Source organism: Onychostruthus taczanowskii, unplaced genomic scaffold (assembly GCF_017590055.1).
Source record: "Onychostruthus taczanowskii isolate IOZ18803 unplaced genomic scaffold, ASM1759005v1 scaffold36, whole genome shotgun sequence".
Lineage (NCBI taxonomy): Eukaryota > Metazoa > Chordata > Aves > Passeriformes > Passeridae > Onychostruthus > Onychostruthus taczanowskii.
The window spans coordinates 7,608,664-7,628,879 of record NW_024501015.1 but is presented as its reverse complement, the minus strand read 5'-3'; the positions used below and the strand labels follow the sequence as shown (position 1 = coordinate 7,628,879).

At 41.1% G+C, this 20,216-nt stretch overlaps 1 protein-coding gene across 4 annotated transcripts in view; it reads right to left on the bottom strand.

The window, feature by feature from the left end:
* Positions 1-13,085: 13,085 nt before the first annotated feature.
* Positions 13,086-20,216, bottom strand: part of LRRC3B (leucine rich repeat containing 3B) — a 60,886-nt gene continuing 53,755 nt past the window's right edge. For all 4 annotated transcript variants that reach the window (XM_041411552.1, XM_041411550.1, XM_041411551.1 and 1 more), the window contains exon 3: positions 13,086-20,131. Coding sequence is in view for 2 of the 4 variants with exons in the window: in XM_041411550.1 (XP_041267484.1) it covers positions 20,120-20,131 (12 nt within the window). In the remaining 2 variants the exon portion in view is untranslated. The remainder of the gene's footprint in view (positions 20,132-20,216) is intronic.

Sequence of the window (20,216 nt, the reverse complement as noted above, 5' to 3'; positions counted from 1 at the left end):
CATTGGGGTATGAATCTTTGAAAAAAAATTTAAAAGGGATGGTGAATCTGTTTCTGAATCTTCACCTCTATTAAGAAGAAAATGCCTTGAAAACTAGGTTTTAGTCAGACAGACATCACTTGGTGTAGTAGAAGAAAAACTCCTTAAGCATTAAGTTGGTTAAACAGACAAGAGTCACTCTGAGATCTTCCTTCCTGTTGCCACTTAGGTCTCTCAGAGATGTTCAAGGATGGGCATGTGAAGGTAATTTTATGCTTGTGATTATGTTTTTGGTTTAAATGCCTATGGGGTTCACCCCCACCTGTGTGGCTGTCTGTGCTCTAGCAACACTGGTCATACTCATTCTCTTAGTTGCATGTTGAATGGTTATCACAGTCTTTCTGAAAGGAGAACTGTCTGTGTCTGTCTCCAAGTTCCCTCCAGGCAGGGAAGAAACGCTAGGAAAATGTCCTGCCAACAGAACTTTGTTTTCTGAAACTTGTAAGTAAGAAACTATTCGTGAAGGAGCTGTGAGCCATTGTGTTTTCTCTCTGGAAGGATCCCTTTCCATTTTATTGAGACTGGTCTTATTACAGCCATCTCCAGCTGGCAGGAAAGTTATGTATGTACTCAATAACAGCAAACATCAATGAAATGAGCCTTTAGAGCCCCTTACTGTGCTTGAATCACCTTTATTGATGCAGTGGGATGCAAACTGCATTTCCAATAGCTGTAGCTGATGGACCTCAGGACCAGATGGAGGAAACTGCCTGCAACTGGGGAGAGCAAATTTAAACTACTCCCGAGTGCCCCAAAATAACCTCTCAAGCAGTCATGGTTACCAGAGCAAAGGCAGAGCCAGCACTGCTACAGACATCACCCAGCCAAAAGTGCTCTTCCAGAGAGGCACTTCGTCTGCCTGAATGAAACAGGGGTGGGAGTCACTCACCTAAATGTAGGTCACCTGGCCTGAGTGGTGACTAGGAGAGGTCAGTACTGAATAGGCACCAAAGTGTGATTCAGCCCACCCTAAAATAGACATCTAAATTAAGGCTCCACAGAAGTGTCTTCTTTCTTTCTTGGCTGCACAGGGAGTTTTCTAAGTGGCTCAGCTACAGACTGCTCTGCTGCAGATGTCTGCCTTCATTAACTTTTAGGGTCTTACGACCAACCCAATTTCTGCCACCTGTCAGCACAAGGAAAGGGCCCTGATGGGCCACAGCCACACTTGCCGTGTACACAAAAAGGAGCAGATGTGATTTCATTGTGTTCCACATGCAAAAAAAGGCACATGCACACTGCCTGGTGAGCTCCTACTGCAAGCACTGCAGGGAGGCAGTCTGGGCTCTGGCCATCCAGTCTTTGTTAGCAATTTTTGGACACTGCTTATAAATGAGTGAAGGTGATTTCTCAGCTTTTCCCCTGCTAATTACAAATGAGGATGGACCCAACATTGATATCAAAATGTGACATGCTCATTCCACTTTCCAGCTGAGGGCAAACCAAAAAAAGCCAGTTTAAACTTTGCACCAGTGACATGTGGATAATGTGGTGGTACAGTTTTTCTGTGTTTTCTGATTATAAATGGCAATCTGAAGTTAAGGTAGGGCTTCATATTCCCAGAATCAAAGTGCCACCAGTGTCTGCAGGAGGAGCAATGGGCTGGGTCCTGTTGCAGCTCAGTGCTAGGAGGTGAAAACAACATTACTGGAAAATTTGCACAGAACTCTGGGACTTCCCATGTCCTGTGAGATGCAGTGCTGTTTTTGAAAGCTATAAAACTAGTCAAGTGACTTGAAAACATTATTTCATTCACTGGGAAAAATATCACCTCTGTCAGAGATGGACTGTGAAGCAGGATAACAAAAGCAAAGATTAGTCCAAGATTCCTGGCATTTTTTGATTTGGATATAATTTTACTTGTGTGAGACCATTTCCTGCAAATGGAAGACTGCAGTTACAATATGATGGAAAAGAGGAGGGGAATTTGCAGTAGACTAACAGAGAATAATCTGATACCAAAGAGAAGCCTCAGACCTGTAGATTTACACAGTTCAAATAAATGAGAAACTGGCCAGTAAGCCTCTTAAAATGCCAACACTGCTTGAAATGGGCTAACAAGCGAGTTGCCATGTAAAAAATGGCACTGCAGGTGACATCAGAAGCAGCTCTTTGAGCAACTTCAAAAAACCCAGACCACCATGAAGTTTTACGTGAAAGAGGACCTTAAATTCTGAATACACATAACACACCTTAAAATAAGTATTTTATCTTTCCAATATACATCTTCTGTCTTTCATTGTAGTTCTTGCTTTCACCTCTTGTCTAAGACCAAATTAAGAGTCAGTAGTAAATATCAGTTTTCCATTCTCACATGTCACATAGGCCAGAAGACACTGAGCACTGTGCCTAAAAATATTTTCAGAGACTAGACGCAGAGGATGTGTGATGGAAAGAACCCAAGGACATGCATTATTTCTGTAGTGGAATAAAGCCTGCAGTAGTACTAGCAGAGGGAAGCATCCTGGTGGTGGTACCAAATAAAATGGGACAAATATGTATGGCAAGCACAGTATGTCTCAACCCACACTCTGTCAAGTGAGACCCAGTCAGCAGGCAAAGGAGGGTACACAGAGGCAAATCAGGATCTCTTCCAGTGGAAGTGGATATTGGGCTGGGTCTTGTTACCTGCAAGCACACCTGATTTAGCAAAACTGCACTATTGTGAATTGTGGAAATTGCTAATGCAACCAAGGTGAATGGCCATTATCGTTTGTGTTTCTCCCAAATGCATTTGCTGGAGCCAAGATGCTGCATGTGCCTCTGCAGTGCTGCTTCCCTTTGCGCTGGAATTGTTTCACTCTGAGTTCATGCTCCCAAAGCCCTGCTCTGCCATTTGCCCTCAGCATTCCTCTCTCTCCCCCTCGGGTTTTGCAATATCATTGCTCTGATGTCCCCAGCATGATCATACCCGGCATTATCCTGTCTGTTTTTTCTTCCTGACAGCCACTCACAGGAAATTCTCATCTGAAGGAGGATTTGTGAAGACACCGTTGCCTCTGTGTGTTGTCTCTGACTTGTTCCCTTTTTGCAGTTCCTGTCATAGCTCCTTGCTGCTCAGTCTCAGTTCTCTGATGAATCTAATCTGCTTCCCCCTGCTCCTTGACTGAAGATACCTTCACAGCTGTTACACAGCACATAGCAAGGGAGACAACTCCATCTTATCACTCTCTTTTAAAAGCAAGAGCCTTGTGCAGAATATTTTCTTTCTTCAGGGTTGGACTAGATGAACTCCAGAGGTCTCTTCCAACTTTAACAATTCTGTGATTCTGCGTTTCTTCCCTTTTAAACCACTCCTTCCTTTGCAATTTGAGATGGGCTCTTCATTTCTCAGCCCAGCTTTGGACCCTGTGGTTTTGGGAGAACCAACATCTCTGTCACCTTTCACTCAGTCACCAAAGTCACCTTTTAAAATCTGTTCTCTGTATTGGTCAAATTCAGTAAATACCTTTAATGTGACTGTATGTGTGTGTCCATTCACACTGAGGTAAGAGCTTGGAGGCAGCACTCAGAAGATTCAGCAATCTGCCCCCACATCTCTCGTTTTCCAACACAAGGCTTCATGAAGTCCCACATTTTTCTACAGATCTATCCCTTACCTGTGGTATCTCTCAGGTCAGCTGGACTGTGTGTCCAGCTCCTCCGTTTAAAACCAATTTGCTTCATCAAAGAGTTTGTTAGCATAAGTCAAGTAAACTCCTTCAACACCTTCAGACTATTTCTCATTGAAGACACATCTCTTTTCCTTCTAAAAAGGAGATGCTACAAATACATTTTCACCTCCTAATACCACAGCCCTTGCTTGGCAACTTCTTCCTCAGTCAGTGGAATTTTTCAGTGTGGATGAGGAGGGATAACCACACTCCTTAGGGTCATATGGCCCCCAGCCAAGATGTGCAAATTCCCCTCCCAGCTCTGCTAGAATGCTGACACATTCATTACAGAGCTTGGAGTTGAACAGCAAGGGGAAAAAAACCTGCTTAGTGAGGTGCTCTATGAACACATTTTTCCCTGCAATGAAGCAGAGAACAGGCTGAAATGTGAAATGACCCTCACCATTTGTACTAAGGCTTACAGTGTAGTTGGACGTTATTTTTAGCTCTTTACCACTTTTTTTTTTTTTTTTTTGGTCACTTATTATTCATTTCACTTTTTGAGAGAGGCCAGTCTTGCTCATCACTCTGTGAACTTTCAGGTAGTCAATGACTTCAGCTCATGCCTTTCCCTGCTTTGAATAGATATGGTCCAATAAACCTGACTACTGCTGGCAGACTCCCAAAGTTTCATTTGCTAGAAAATAAGCTTAATGCCCATTATTTTATCCCCAAGATACTTCAAGTTTCCAGAAAGCTTTCAAATTTGAGATTAGGAGGCATAAACAAGCCAGTTGATTAATTACAAGAGGTGTTTTATACATTGGATTCCATTTTTCAGCTGCTAAGTAAGAGGGAAAACCTCATCTGCCAAAAGAGTTCCTGTTCGCTCATGTGGCTACTTTGCATGGGAGCAGGCTGCTCTCTCTTTGAAATTGCTGTTAACAAAGAGGAAAGATTTCTAATTTGAGGAAACAATGAAGAATGAACAGAATGAGGCTACCACCCCCACTGTCCTTGCTGGTGGTTCTTCACCTCTGGATCCTGGATGAGCACACAATGAACCAACATGACTTTCACATGTTGCTCTTTATTTCTCTCTATTCATTTTGATGGAGGCTAGCAAAACCCCAGCATCAAATGAGCACAGCCAAAGTTCATCTTCACCAGAGGGACATTGGGAAAGCCTGTCTCCTGCTTTCCATGAAGGCACACTCACCTATAGCAACACCGGTGATTCCCAGGATCTGTGCTGTTCCCTTGCTGCCTTTGTAATGGTATCTCACTCCAAGGCTGCTCAACCTGCCCACACTTGTGGCAAACTCAGCCTAACCATGGCATTAGAAAGGGCATCATAGGTGCCCTTCAGTGTCTGCCAGGTTTGTGTCAGAGATGCCAGGGTCCTTGTCTCTCCCCACTAACCTGGGGCTCCACAACTGATAGTACTGACTTCATGGGACTGGGACACCTTTCCTTTCCAGGCAGGAATGCTGGCTTTGCAGGTGCAGTCTGTGTCTGCTGCCCTTTCTCCATCTCACCAGCAAAGGTCCCCTCTCTTAAGGTAACCCCAGCCCCAGACTGAGAGATACAGAAGAAGGGAGGAGTAGGCCCACAAAGGTTTTATCTCTGGCACCTGTCTAACAGCATCCTATTAATTTCAGCAACTTCTTCCAGCATTTCCCCATGGACAAAAGTTTTTAGATGGCTTGTAACGAGAGAATTTTTTCACTAAGTGAAATTGGCCTTGCTACCAGAAACAGAAGCAGTGGCAAATGACATCTGTTAATTCCTATCCCTGCATCATTCCCAAGTGGTTAAAAGCTCTGAGTGCAGAAGACAGCAGGGAAGGGGGAAGGGCAACTAAGTGATGCCACAAAAAATGAAAGCTATCTTGAAACAGAACATTGGAGTATAATTGAAAGCAGCTGCGCTTTTTAGTTTAATGCCCATCCTAGATACAAAGTGAAAACAGTAGCTACAATTGTAATGAAATAAAGGCTTAAAACAGTCCTAATTAAGAGTGAGATCTCACATATCACAGACCTGGTCTTCTCCTGGCTTCTGGAGAGAAAGGAACGAGAGTCACTTGGCATTTGCCAATGTCATATCCTGACATTTCTAAAAAGTTCTGGTAATACACCATTCAAAGACTACAATAGCTACAAAAGGTGACTGAAAATGAAATGAATGACCGAAAGTTAAAAGTTGGAGGTCTCAGAATAGATTAATGGTCTATGAATAATAGTGGGACATAAGTAGAAAACTCAAGTACCTGAAAATTAATGAAGTAAATAAAATTCTAAATCAAAGAAGAGCTTGCAATAAAACAAATTCTCCCCTCCACCACCCCACCCTGCTCTGCTGACAAAAATGCCTGAAACCCATGCACACTGAAAAAATGCTATGTCCTCCAAAGCAAGGCCATAGGCTAGACATGGAAGACTGTGGAAATGAAGACAGCACATCCATATTTCAAGTGTTTTCATGACTGATGATGACAGATTCTTTCCTGGCTGTGAGTGGTATAAGAGGGAACTAATTTTCTTTGGCTTTTCTCAGGCATACAGAAAATAAGGCAGTGAAGCATAGATAATATGGTTTGGCAAGTCACTTCTCTGGGTATTCAGTAGGACAGATCTTTAGCTTGCATATATCAGCATAGGATCATTGCCTTCATATTAATTTAACATCTGCCCCACTTTATTAATGCTTCTGTTGCTGTTCTTTCTTAATGGACATTCATACATATCCTAACAAAGAAATCCCCAAAAGAGATGTCTTAAATAAATGGAGCAAAACAATTTACCCCAATAGTGGAAAAAAATATTGGAATGCTATACAAGAATTCCAAAACAATGTGAGTAACTCAGCCTGGGATTTGTTTGAAAGAAAAATGAAGATTCAGGGCAAGGTTAAATTTATTTCTGCCAGGACATGGCTGCCCAACCTTGTACCTCCATGCTTGTATGTTTCTGTCTACTAAACTAAATCCAGTACTAGTATCCAAAATCCCACCCCAATGCAAGGACTGCCTGAATTAGATTAACTATCGCGGAACAAGCATGTGTCGAATCCTTTACTTGGATTTTTCTATCGATCATAACTATTTCTTTGTTCAGTATTCCTTCCAAATATATTCTAAATATAAAATACACTGTTTGGTGTTGACACATGAGGAATGGCAGGGGGGAGTGTGGGGATTGTCTTTCTTCTCAGTCAGCAACTACTAGCTCAACATATTCTTGACCATCTGATTGCTTCTCCTTGGACCTGAGAGTAGGCACTGAAATCTGTACATTTGGAAGCCACAGCAATAGGAATAAACCCTTTTATTGTTTCTTTGGATATTGAAGCTTGCCTCAAAGGTCCACATCTGTCGCTCCTGTTTATTACCTACTTAACCATTGGCTGTTTCTTTGGCTCTCCTGTCCTTCAGTCCACTGGCAATTCATCTGCTCTTAATGAGGTGTCAAAAATGATTGATTATGCCTCTCTAATTATCTCTGCCTGCTCTTTAAGAACATTCAGGTGAGACTATATGTCCTTGCTCATATGTGAGCATTTCGTTTGTCACCATCATTTTCTTTGTTCTTTTTCACCAGCCCAAACAACTCCTTCCTTAATTGTTTTCTCACTTTCTCACCAACTGAATCAAAAGTACAGCTTCAAATGCAAAGCAACAAATTCTGTACTTGCACATATCTTGCTTGTGAAGTCTCAGTGAGATCAGTGATAAGTGCAAGATACAAATCAGAGTACATGTTAGCCTTAGAGAAATGTGCTCTTATATGCTTCAATCTACTCCTTCTGGTTAATACGTTTGGATCCCAAATTGGCTTTTATTCCTGTGCTTTCATCTGATGTGCCAGTCTGGGGACCAAGTTTCTGTATTAGAAGACAGATTTTACTCTTTGATGGGGGTAGCTTCTGAAGGCTTTTGGTTGAACTCCATGCCCAAAGCAGATGGCAAAGTCAGTTGTACAACACAGGACCTTAATTTGGTGTGGATGGATGCATTAGAGCACATATATTGCAATGAAATGACAAAATTATTTGCTTTTGAGGTACACAGGGACATTTCATCAATTTATTCAGATTATGGTGCCTTGGAAATCATTACAAATTAAGACAGATGAATGACCAGGACTGATAAACCTGTTTTCACTGAAAAATGAGTGCAAAATAAATGCTGATGATGAATGTCAGGAAATTTATTGTGAATTTTGTCTACTTAGGAAAGATTCAGTGCATTCTAACAAACACAAATTAATTTCCTTCAGGTACTCTTGATTGTAGGTAAGAACCATATGACTGCACCATTTTTTTCCACTGATTTTTTAGGAGTGTAAAATAACTGAAAAATTGAAGGCAATGAAACTGAACAGCAAAAGGTACATAACATAATTTTAAAAGCATCAGGTCTAGGTTTTAGAAACTCATTATAATTCTTCCTACAGACTTTGGTGCACAGAAGCGCCTATCCTATATATACATATATACATATATATATAGATATATATGTATATATACACAACAAGGCACGTATAGTGAGCTCTTCATCCTGGTATTACAGAGGAGGCGTCACTGAGCATATTTATTGGGTACTCCTCAAGAAGGTTGGTCTCACCCAATCTTAGACATCTAAAACAGAGACATTTATAATAATAAGTTACTCCCTCCAGTCAATGGAAAAAAACAAGGCGTGGCTCATCTATCACTTAGCCATCACCTTCAGAAGAGGAGTAATCACGCTCTGAAGTGTGTCTTTTTTTCTCCCACTTGGGAGATAACTCCACTTTGGCCAAAGGATCCCTTCAGAGTTTTCTTCCTCTGCATTCCCTTGGATTCGATGAAAAATCTGGCCTGGTCATATAGAGACAGGTTTCTCCACAGTTGTTTCAGAAGTTTGTTTAGGGTCAGGAGAGAGACTTGGACAAGAGACTAATGGTTATGAGTATTATTGCCTTGTGGAATAGGAGAGTTTCAGCTGGTATGAGATGAGATCACAGCTCCTAGCACCCTTGCTGCCATTCTGAAAGAGAATCAGTACTAGCGCATGTCCTGCTGTTTCCTCTGGCTCAAGCCTAATGAAATGTGCACTAAGGTTTATTAAACTGATCCTTCCATCTGTTGCTTTTAAGATCTGTTTTTGCAGTTCTGATGGAGTGCTTCAAAGAAGGGCTACAGTTTCACTGGCATCATTATTTTTTTATTAAGTTCGCCCACATCATGCAGTAATTGGGTTTCCTGATTTGGAATCCTGAAGGTTCTCCATATTCTTTCAACCTATCCATCATATTAATGTCTGTACCAACACATCTTCTCCAGCCACTGGCACACATCATTATGACCCTGAACTTCAGCCCTAGGCACGTCCCCTTCTATCCCAATCCAGTTATCCTGGCACAGATGGATTTTGCAGCTATTCTAACTACCCAGTCAGTTAGAAAAGATCTAATGTTGGCAGCAACGAGAATTTTGTACATCCCACTTTTTGTCCCCAAACTGGAGAAAGCACACTAAACTACCCTTGCTGGCTGGGAGGATGACATCCTGAAAACAGGATGCTGCTATGCACATTGCTCTGCATAAGCAGTGGGACCAGCCCAAAGTGAACAGCTTCCAGTTTGGGTAATTTTTGTAATCAGAGTGATGAGCTCTATACAGTTATCCATGCTGGAAACATAAACATGTATACACAAAGCACTGACAAGATTATTTTTCAACACATCAAGCACCTTGTCTAAAAGAAAGCCATAATGCTTTACTCACATGAAGCCAGGCCTGGAAACATATTTATTTAGGCCAGACATTTTAAATCCCATTTCTGTGCACATATTGTGTGGTGTTTTCTTTCTTTTCTTTTCTTTTCTTTTCTTTTCTTTTCTTTTCTTTTCTTTTCTTTTCTTTTCTTTTCTTTTCTTTTCTTTTCTTTTCTTTTCTTTTCTTCTCTTCTTGCAGTGGGGGGGGGTCTGTGGTTGTTGCTGTTGTTGTTTTTAAAGTGCATAAATGTTCAAATTTACATTAAAACTTTTAAACCACTTAGCTTAATGCTTAACTTAATTACTTTAATGCTTTCTTTATTCACTTTGGGTTTTGCTCTTGAAGCAGATATCTTGGTATGTGAAACGTCTTTTCTTGTGTTTTTTGAAGAGATTTAGATAAACCTGAGACTGAGCATGAAGAGCCAGGACAGATTAAATTGGTGTCTGTTAGATCTTCAATAAAGGCAACAACGTTCTGGAGCATCTTAGTCCTGAAGGCCAAACTGTGACCAAGGAAATGCCCAGCAGGAAGCAAAAACAGACACATTCATAAACAGCACAGTGAATTCCCCTTCACATACCTTGTTCTCTCAGCCCAAAGCAACGACAAACTATCTCGTCTTTGGCACTGGAAAATGAGAGCGGTGCACTTCTTCAGAAACTGACTTCGAACACTGAATTCTTAACCCTTTCCACATAACTCACTCCAACCTTATTCTCAAGGCATAATCTTAGACACACATCTTCACAATCAAAATTGCAATTGTTTTACATTGTTGAGAAATAGGCAAATGGAGACAACATTCCTAACAGGTAAAATTCAGTGCCATATTTGGAAGAAAAAAGGATTAATCTATTACTAGTAGAATTTTCACCCACTACTTACTGTTTTGTTCCTGTTTTCCTCTCAAGGCCACTTCATTGTGGGATCAAAGAAGTCATGCTAAGTCTGGCACAGCTCAAATTTCAGCTAGAAACCCATAGGAACAGCACTTTATAGGTAAAGTGCAGAATCAAAGAGAGAGCATAAGAAACTGATAGCCTTATTTTGATATTTAACTGATCATGGTAAAATATACACCGAATACTGATGGGGTGAACTCTGATGATAGAATAGCCTGAAATGCCAGCAGCCCATCCTAGTGCAAGAGCAGATTTTTGGGAAGAGCTGTCCTTTCTTGAAATTTAAGGTTTTTTGAGCATATGAAGTTATCTCTATAAATCATGTTGGAAATATGTTCAAAATCTGCCATACTTGTGAGTAATTCTAGTTTTACACTGCTATAGATATATCAGTACTGCTTATTTTTAAGGATAAAGTATAATTATTAAAGACAAAAAATACTCTACACAAAGCCAGTTATGTGTTACATATAATAAATTAGATTAGAAAAGGTCAGATGATAACAAAGCCTAACTATATGCCAAAACTTCCAAATACTCATTCAGCTATTAACTGGGCACTTCACACAGAAAAGCCTTGGCTCTTGGCCATTACATTTGACAGTGCAAACTTGGTAACTCCAAGTGAGTGCTCCTTGAGGGTCAGATGGTTGCTGCTTTGGTTAGCTTTCCACATTTGTCAGACTGCAGACAGAGACCAGAGGCACATGCGTGGCTCCTCTCCACTTCTCCAACATTTGGCAACGCGTAGCTGGCAACCACCTTATGAATCAAATGACTTCTGTCAGACTTTTCAAGAAATGCAGAAACTGGAGATTAGAAAAGGAAGGCAGCCTTTTGTGTACCTTCCTGGTGGTTAGGATCCTTCTTAGAATCAGCCAGAACCTGGCTTTCCAGGAAGTACTCCTTAAAATATTATTTTCCTCTCAACAAACCTCGCCAAAGTAATTCATGCACAGCATTCACAGTAAAATAGAATCTTACCATTAATCACCTCATTTAAAAAGGAAAGTATCCTCCTTATGTGCTTGAGGATTTCGCCTTTGTTGGGGTTAACCCACAGGTCTCCTGTTAGTATTTTCTGCTCAATTAATTCCTTCAAAGGGATTATTGAATCTACACAGATATTGTGTAATCTAGGTTAAATCAGGAAATAGCATAATGAGAAGCAGTTACATGGAGAAGGGAGGTCAAAAAAAGCAGCAACAGGAACTCAGAAAATATGAGGATATAAATAAAAGGACAGGTGCTATCTTCAGTCCTGTAATGTGATTTGGACTCAGTAATTGACCTAAAAATAGAGGAGACTAAAAGAAAACATTCTGAAAAGCACAGTAGAGGCCATAATCTCAGCTGGTGTAATTCAATGTACTTCCAGAGGAATGAGTACAGAAGTGAATCACTACAGCAGAATAATAATAACCTATATATTTATAGAAGAAGTGGCAAAAATAGCACTTGTCAAAAAACATTACTCAAAGCTAAAGCAAAATGCTTATTGAAGTAGACCACATTTTGTGAACAGAGCTGTGATTACTATATTATGATTACACTAAAGGCAGGCGATGCATAGACTCAGTTAATTTTAAATGCAAGTTAAGCAAGAAATACTTGGTAACTATGATACAGATGGTAACAATCCTAAAAAAGAAGGGATCATGTTTATATTTTCCTCCATGACAGTATTTTTGGAGTGACAATGGCTAAGTCAGAACAAATACTTAAGTGGATCCTGCTCAGCTGGGTATATATCTGATCACATTTCAAACCTTGCCAGTTTTGCCTTGGATATAATTATCTCAGGCTCTGGAGAATTACTGAAGGAATTTTACTTATCAGAGGCAACTCGCGATTTTAAAGGAGGGGCATTCTCCATCAGCCTGTGGACAAAAGGAAACCAAAGGCTGAGATTGCCTCAGACAACATAAACCTGACTTTTAGATTTCTTGCTTGGAAATGAGATATTAGATCTCCCATCTTCCCTGTTTCAAAACCACCCTGTTCAGCTCCTGAGAAATTTTACTGCTGAGAAAACTTGAGAGACAGAATGGATCAGGAAATGCCACTTTCCTCTTTGGTTGATTTTTTTTTTTTCACTTGAATAGAAAACTTTCATAAAGTTGGAAAAATTCTGCTCCATGAGGAGTAAACAGGAGGAGAAACATGCTTTCTGGCTGGCATCCTTCAGGCCAACAATATTGCTAAATCTGTGCTTTAATCACTGACATTTTATGCAACCGTCTATAATTAAAAGCAGAGTTTTCACCCAAAATCTCTCTTATGCAAGCAACATATGTTTTGTGCAAGTGAGCTTAACTGTTCCCATGCACTGAAGGAGCAACTTCATTCCTGGAGAGCTGAGACCAGCCTCCTTCCAAGGCTGCTGTGCTCCAGGAAGCTGAGCGCTGCCCTTGCCAGGCTGGTGCGGACGATACCCTGGCTGCTGTAAATCAGCGTAGCACGGTACCTCCCGCACTGATTCAAACCCAGAGACTGTGACTCCTGCACAAGCTGCACCGTCTGACTGCTGAGCCTTCACGCAGTGCCAGGAGAATTGCACCCAGAAGCGGTTTTCACCCACAGTGGCTAAATGCAAAGCCCTATAGTAGCTCCCCAGACGCACTGCTGGGTCATTGCATCCATTTCACACATTCGTAGCTGAGCAGCCTCCCATGAACCATTTCAGAATGGTGCACCTCGGCATAACAGAGGAATGACAACTGGCAGAAAGGGCTCTGTTACTTCTTTCAATAAGGTTAAGGAATAATTCAATAGCACAAAAATCACACTGTTTAATTGAAAGTTTTAATAGCTTTTAAAATGCTAACAGAATGGCACTCCAGCCTTCCCAAAGATCAATGAAAGCCGCATGTGTGTGTTATTTCTTTGAGAACTAGCGCAGTCACGAAGTGTTATGGAAGTGTTAGGGTTATTGGCTTTAAATGGAAGCCAACAAATTATCTAAACCAACAGCTTTGATTCACACTACTTGCTTTGCAGCTGAATAGGCCAACATGAAATAAAACCAGTATATATGCCTCAAGGTTAAAATATAATTTTTCTATGGAGTAGTAAATTAAGACACTTTATTTGAAACTGAGGAATAACAAAAAACCCAAAAAAAAGCCCAGGAAAATTTAAACACTACTTGGACCTGTTTGCAAAACAACAAGAATTTCTCAAAAAGAAAAGAAGGCAACTCTTCCACATCAGTTTGAGCCAACTCTTCTCAAATGCTCAGAAATTCTTGTCTAAGAGACAAGAATTGGCACCAACTTCAATTCCGTGCTGCAACATCACAAAACACAGTTTAGTAGGATAATATAGCTCTTCTTGTTCTCTTAAGATTTTCCCCTTGGCTTCTTCTGTGCAGAAATGTCCTGAAGATTCTTTTTCCATTAGTTCTGTTTTGCTTGGCATACTGATCTGTTGCTGATGTGCTCTGTGAACCCATTACCTTATCCTCCAACTAATGTGTCACTGGCTGTCCCTGCAAAGCTGACACCATGGTGCCAAGACGCCTGTCGAGCAGCAAAAATGTTTTCATGGTTTGATTATTTATACTTAATCACTTTAGAAGTATCAGAAACCGTGCAACTGGTCACACACTGTGTCACCACTTCTATTACATTCTATTAATGTAGATTTTGTTCAGGTCTTTTTTGGAGTGAACCTGTGCTTTATGGACATGACTATACTCTGCCTTCTGTGCACTGGAAATTCTGACTTTAGCCTTGCACATGGTCATGAGAAAAGTGCCTAGGATGGTGCAGTGGCACTGAAATGCTAAGGAAGCCTCACTGGGTGATTATACTGTCCCAGCAGAGACAAGCGTGTCTGGGGATGCACAGTAACACAAATTATTGCAGACCAAGTCTGCAGCAATGACAGATGTGATTAGCAAATCTGTCCAAATTCTGTTTAGAAATAGGCAAACTCTTTCTGATCATCTAGTGAAAATCATTACATTTAGATTGTTTGACTTCCCATTTATTCCATATTTACCTGGTCATGTTTTCTCCAATTTGCCAGAAAACTCTGTCTTAAGTGTTGTCAGTGGGCTGGAACACGATTATATTGAAAAGTGGACAGTGGTGTTGGGGCTGTTTTGAGACAGACTTGTAAAATAAGCAGTTGATTGGTAAACCAGTAGTCTCTTCTATGAATATCAATATTAGTGGGATTATGAATACTATATTTGCTCTCAAAAGTTGAAAACACTGTATTCATTTAAACAGCAACAGCATTGTTTTAGCTGTCATAAGGCCTCTGGCAAGATACATGGGAGAAGTTGACATGTTTTCGTAGCCAACTGACATAATTGGGAGAAAAAAAAAACATGCAAGAAATTTTTCAGTTTCTGCTGTTTGAAAGATCTTGTCTATTGGGTCCCCCTCCTTTTTCTCAGCTATATTCACAAGTCTAAGAAAAGACAGTACCTTTTACTTTTATAACAAGTACATTAAGCAAGGGAGAGCAAGTGCAAACGTGCTTGAGGACTTAAGAGCAATAACAATTCAATTCAAAACCAGCCAGCTGGAAAACCTTCAGTGAACTTTAGTGTTCTTTAATGGTAAATAGGGATGATCAGGAAAAACATATTGCATCCCTCTTTATATAAAATTTTGCAAGTGTTTACTGAATGTCAAACCCATCAGCAGCAGTGGAACATCTTAGCAGATGTTCCCAACACTGACAGGTCTCAGGTGAGTGAAAAGAGTTTAGACAGCTGGGTGTATAAGGGGATAACATAAAACACAGTTTATTCCATCATAAAGTTCTGTCACAGAGTATATTTTTTTTTTATCCCAGTCTGTCTCAAGGTTTCCTGTTGTTTCCCCAACCCCTTTTCCTAGGATAACAGTAAATACAAGACAGGAAGGTGAACTCAGATACTCCATATCATGTAACAAGCCACAGAAGTTTGTCTCTGAACAAACAAGCCATTCTGTTGTCAGCTACTTTTGAAGAGGCTGCAGATGCACAAATTGATCTTCATGCTGAATTTGATGAGCAAAAGTGGAAGCACTTCAGTTATGTTACATATTTCTAAAGCCAGACTTTCCCAGCCAGCTGATTAATTAATACTCCATTAGGATACGATATCTGATACCAAGACCTTTAGTTCTAATCAGTAACCAAGAATTTGGATACTCTGAGCCCCTTCATCCTCAGTGTCCCCTTCAGGACACTGAAGTAAACGCAGTTTTCCTCTGGCAACAGTCTTAGAAAACAGGACATAAAAGCAATGTCCTCTCTTTAGAAGTGGTTACTAGTAAGCTGCATGTGTTTTTGAGGAGCTCTTTAGGCTTTGCTCTTGCAATGCCAGAGCCTCTCTTGCCCTGTGTGCAAAAGATACAGACAGCACATTGCCCGTAGAAAACAGACCTCTCAAATGTGAGACTCCTTATCTAAACACACTTCCTCCCATTACAGGAATCACGAGTGGGGAAGACAAACTGTTCTGCAGGGCTTGGAGTTGGATATATCTGCAGATTACTCCCCAGCCCTTAGGCCCTGCTGGGGTATGCCATTGTTCTGCACTGACACAGAGGACGGAATCTTCCCTTCAGTGACTGACAGGAAGGAAAAAATCAAAGTGGAAAGGGAAGAAACTCTTGCCACAAACACCCCCACACCTGGCAGGCCAGATGGGAGATGATCTGGGTGAGCCCCACAGCAGTCCCATGCATGGTGGGGAAGGTGCAGGCAGGAGCAGTGCAAACTCCTGCTGACGACCAGGCTGACAACCCACCAAACTGGCAAAGCCACACCCTGCTCTCACCCCAGGCAGAGCCAGAAAGAGTAACTCCCTTCTGATCAATTCTCACCCCACTGGTAGCAATATCCCCACAGACCCTCACTCAGCATCTGAGAGCATCACAGCTCAGCACAAAAAGAAGGGGTCCTGGGCTTGTCTTCATTCTCCCAGGCTGCTCTGCACTTTTGAAATGAAGAATTATTTTTATTAAAGAAAGATGCTTTGATTTCTGGATTTTACCATCTTCCTAAACAGGCACTTCCAATCTTAGAGTCTTCATCAAGAAGATGCTAAAAGATGTCTTCTTATTTAAGAGAAAAATTTAATCACCTTGACTTCCAAAACAATCTGAATACTCCAGCCTTAAGTCTTCTCATCAAGGCCAGATTTATAAACTCAATCAGACTTTTGCTTGAGGTTCTGCAAATTTGGTTTTAAGTTTCTGTATACTTAGAGCTGCACAGATCAGTTTGAAACTTTGGGAAATTAAAAGAAATTAAAACCTCTACACCAAATATTCCTTCCATTGTAGCTGACATGAGAGAAGATACATATTTTGTATGAAGTTTGTCTTCCCCATCAATTTGATGGCTAAATTACAGCTGCTGGGTCAAGGACAGATGAAGGGAATAAAGCTAAAACCTTCTTGATTTTCGTCTGCCTTAGATCAATTTGAAAGATCAAGAGTTTAGTCTTTCACACTTTCCATGGCTTAATAAAGGATGCATCAAGGATGTTCGAGTTCTTGCATCTTCATGAAGAACTGAAATTGATATTAAAGACTTTACAATCTCTTTTATCTGAAGTTAATTAGCCACTGGAAAAAAAAAAACTAGCAGAGTCTAATACAATCTGACTTAAAAAAAAACCCCTTTCCTTTCTCTTATTAAACATCCTCTCATTTGGCTGTAGCCAATTCACTATTTTCTATTTCTCCAATCACTGTAAAATTTTGCAGGACTTCATTTTCAAAAGTGAAAAAGAAGAAAGGGAAACAATAAAAGTGAACCATCTATTTTCTGAACACCTTTCCCATCATGCTCCACAGATTCTTTCCTCCAAAGGTGAGCTTCACCCCGGTATATTTGTTTAAAAATTGAACAATTTTCCTCTATTTCAACATGAGTTTCTCAGTCTTTTTTGATATCAAGCACCCCAGCAAGACCAGCCTCCGATCTGTTCCCAGCTAAGAATGATGAGGTCCTAGAAGAGGCTGGCAACAGACAACAAGGGTTTACATTCATGGTGCTTGAGCACATTTAATGGAATTAAGGATGATAATAGACCTGAGAAATTCTCATTTCCTTGACAGTGATCAGGATCTTAGGTAGAGACAGTCACTATATCTAAAATTAGTTGCATAAATCTGCAAAACATGGTTTTTTAAATGCAGGATGCCTGCTTGTAAACTATTTATCCACATACTCCTCATAGGAGCAAGTGACGTAATCTTAGCATGATAAACACTAACCTTAATAAACCTCTGATTTAAAAGTTTTTAACTTAAGACAAAGCCTGAGACTAATATTTTTAAAGTAACTTAATTTTTTTAAAAATCTTGTTGAGTAAGGGAGATACCTCTAAACTGGGAGGGAGACATGTCTTCAGTCAGCTGAAGAAAAATTTTGCTTTTAGTAAAGTCTGCTTTACTGCCCTTGCAGTATAGCAACAACATTTTCAGTATAGTAATAGATTTGAAACAATAATATTGTACCACATAATTCCAGGAAAAAGAACAGAAGTTATATTGACCTTCACAGGCTTTGGGCTAAAACAAAAGACAGGTTTGCCCCCACTTTTAAGGTGGAAGAGTTCATGTTGCTTCTTGTCCTTCTATACACTGATGAAACAATATGATCTTTTCAAAATTCAGTGAAGATCCTAATTAAAATCAGATTCTCTTATCTACAAAGCCTTGAAGCTGTCATAATTTGAGTGCTATTCTTCTTGATCTACTTAGCCCTGACAGCTTAAGTCAATGTTGAATTAAACTTGTGCTAAACCATCCCCTTTATCAGCATCTTTTTCTCTGATAGGAATCCCTAAGCACAACTTAGGGAAATAGGAGAACCTTTAAAGTAGACTGGCTAAATATTCCCCCCAAATTACCATGGATTTCTTTCCCTCATGTTCAGTGAAGATGCTGGCAGTTAAAAATACTTTCTGCAAGAGGACCTTTACTGTGATAAATGAGACTTGCTCCTTTGATTTTAATGGAATTACATTAATCTACTGCAGGTAAGGATCTGACCCTCTACACTTTTGGATGTCACCCAGGAAGACATTACAGCAGGGTAGGTGGTGTCCCAGCTTAAATTTTTTTAAAAATACATCCAAAGCAGACAGAAGCATACAAGGGATAACTTCATTATATACACTACATTTTCCCTGTGTTTCAAAGGGCACATGCAGCTGGTTTAAAAACCTTTCAGCGGGAAAGCAGAGCACGGACATTATTTATGATTCACCTCCTAGAAAGAAAAAATATCTTTCCTCCTCAGCCCTTGATGAAGGACAGGGAAGAGCCAAGGATCAGCTTGAAGAGCAAAGCTGTGGGGTAGCAATATGAGAGAGGCAGATCAACCCAGCAGCCACCAGAGAGGCTGGAACCTTTTCTCCCCCACACCACTCAGTGGGAAACAGCCTCGCAGCAGGAGCAGCGCCAGCGGTGGGATGCCTTCCACCAAGCCAGGTTTCAGGAGCTCCAGCTGTCCAGGAAGAAACACTCTGGCCAGCCCAGGTGGGACTGGATGACTGACCATCAGAAGCATAAACCTCCTAATACCTCTCCTAGCTCAGCTCTGCCCCCACGCAGCCTTTCTGGAGCAGACAGCAGGATCAATGGTGTTATGGGAGGTGGAAAACAAGTCATAGTGTCAGCAAGGGCTGGGGCAACTCAACAGGGGAATTCCCTGCATCTGCCCCCCTCTCCCCAGCACCCGCCTGAATAAATGCCTGTCTCCATGCAGAGTATCCTGTCCAGGTAGGCATCTTACCTCAGCTTCTCCCTCCTATTCATCCATTCTCTGCAGAGAGTTCAGGGCTTCCCCCATATACAGCTCACCCAATTTCTGGGTTTTATTGACTTTTCCAGGCACTCCTGTAACCCCTTGCCTCAAATCAAGTTCTGCTTCATCCACGCCAGCCACTCTTTTCTCCCTGGGAGAATAACTTGCAGATTCTTATCAATCTTCACCTATCTCCTCTGAATGACATCTTTGCTCCAACAAGAAATGAAGTTTACATGTGAAAACACACGTTTGAGAGATGAGTAGATAGTTTACCTCTGACAGACACAGAGAACCCCCCTGAGTGCAGCTGCCAGGTGAACAAGGTGTTTTGCTCAGTTGTGTGCCCTGCAGTCAGGCAGGGATGTACCAAGAACGTGGCTGACTCCTTCCCTGGGGAATCTCCCTGAGAAAAGCAATGTGACAGGCTCTGATGTGACAGGTAACATACAGTAATTAAGCGCTTCTTCATTATGGCAGAAACATTATGGCATTACTGATAAGTAATGATTTAATTACTCCTTCGTTTTTACAGAAGAGGCTCCAGTATTAAACCAGTAAGAAAAGAGAAAACAGAATAAACACAAACCACTTATATGAATACTGCAATAGCACATGATTATGGCAAGCACCCTCTGACCCTCTCCCACCCACTCTCCAACAAGTGTGCAGAGAGCTTCCCAGGGATATTGTTGCCATCCAGTATTATCATCTGTATACACAGTAACTCACACAGTGAGTCCAGCACAGAAGTTCTGCTCTCCCACCAGCAAGACCTAGCTGAGTCAAATGTTGCTGTACCCACACAAGTGCACAAACACACACACATGTATGGGAACAGGAAGCTGGAACAGCTGAGGTCCATGTGTCATGAACCACTGTGGTTTTCCACAAGGGATGAGAACTAGTGTTTCAAACCAAGTTCATCAGGAACAGCATCAGCAGGCCTGCAGCGAGGGGTGCCATCTGCTCACTCTCCCTGAATTCAGGCGGCCCACGCAGCTCAGGCATCTTCTCAATTTGTGTGGAAAAGCTGGTTCTCGGTGGAGCTCAATCCAGCACCTGCAGCAGAAGGAGCACACTCGTCAGACACCCAAAACTGTGCTCACGTAACGTGAGCAGTCGTCACCCATACGCCTCTACCAGC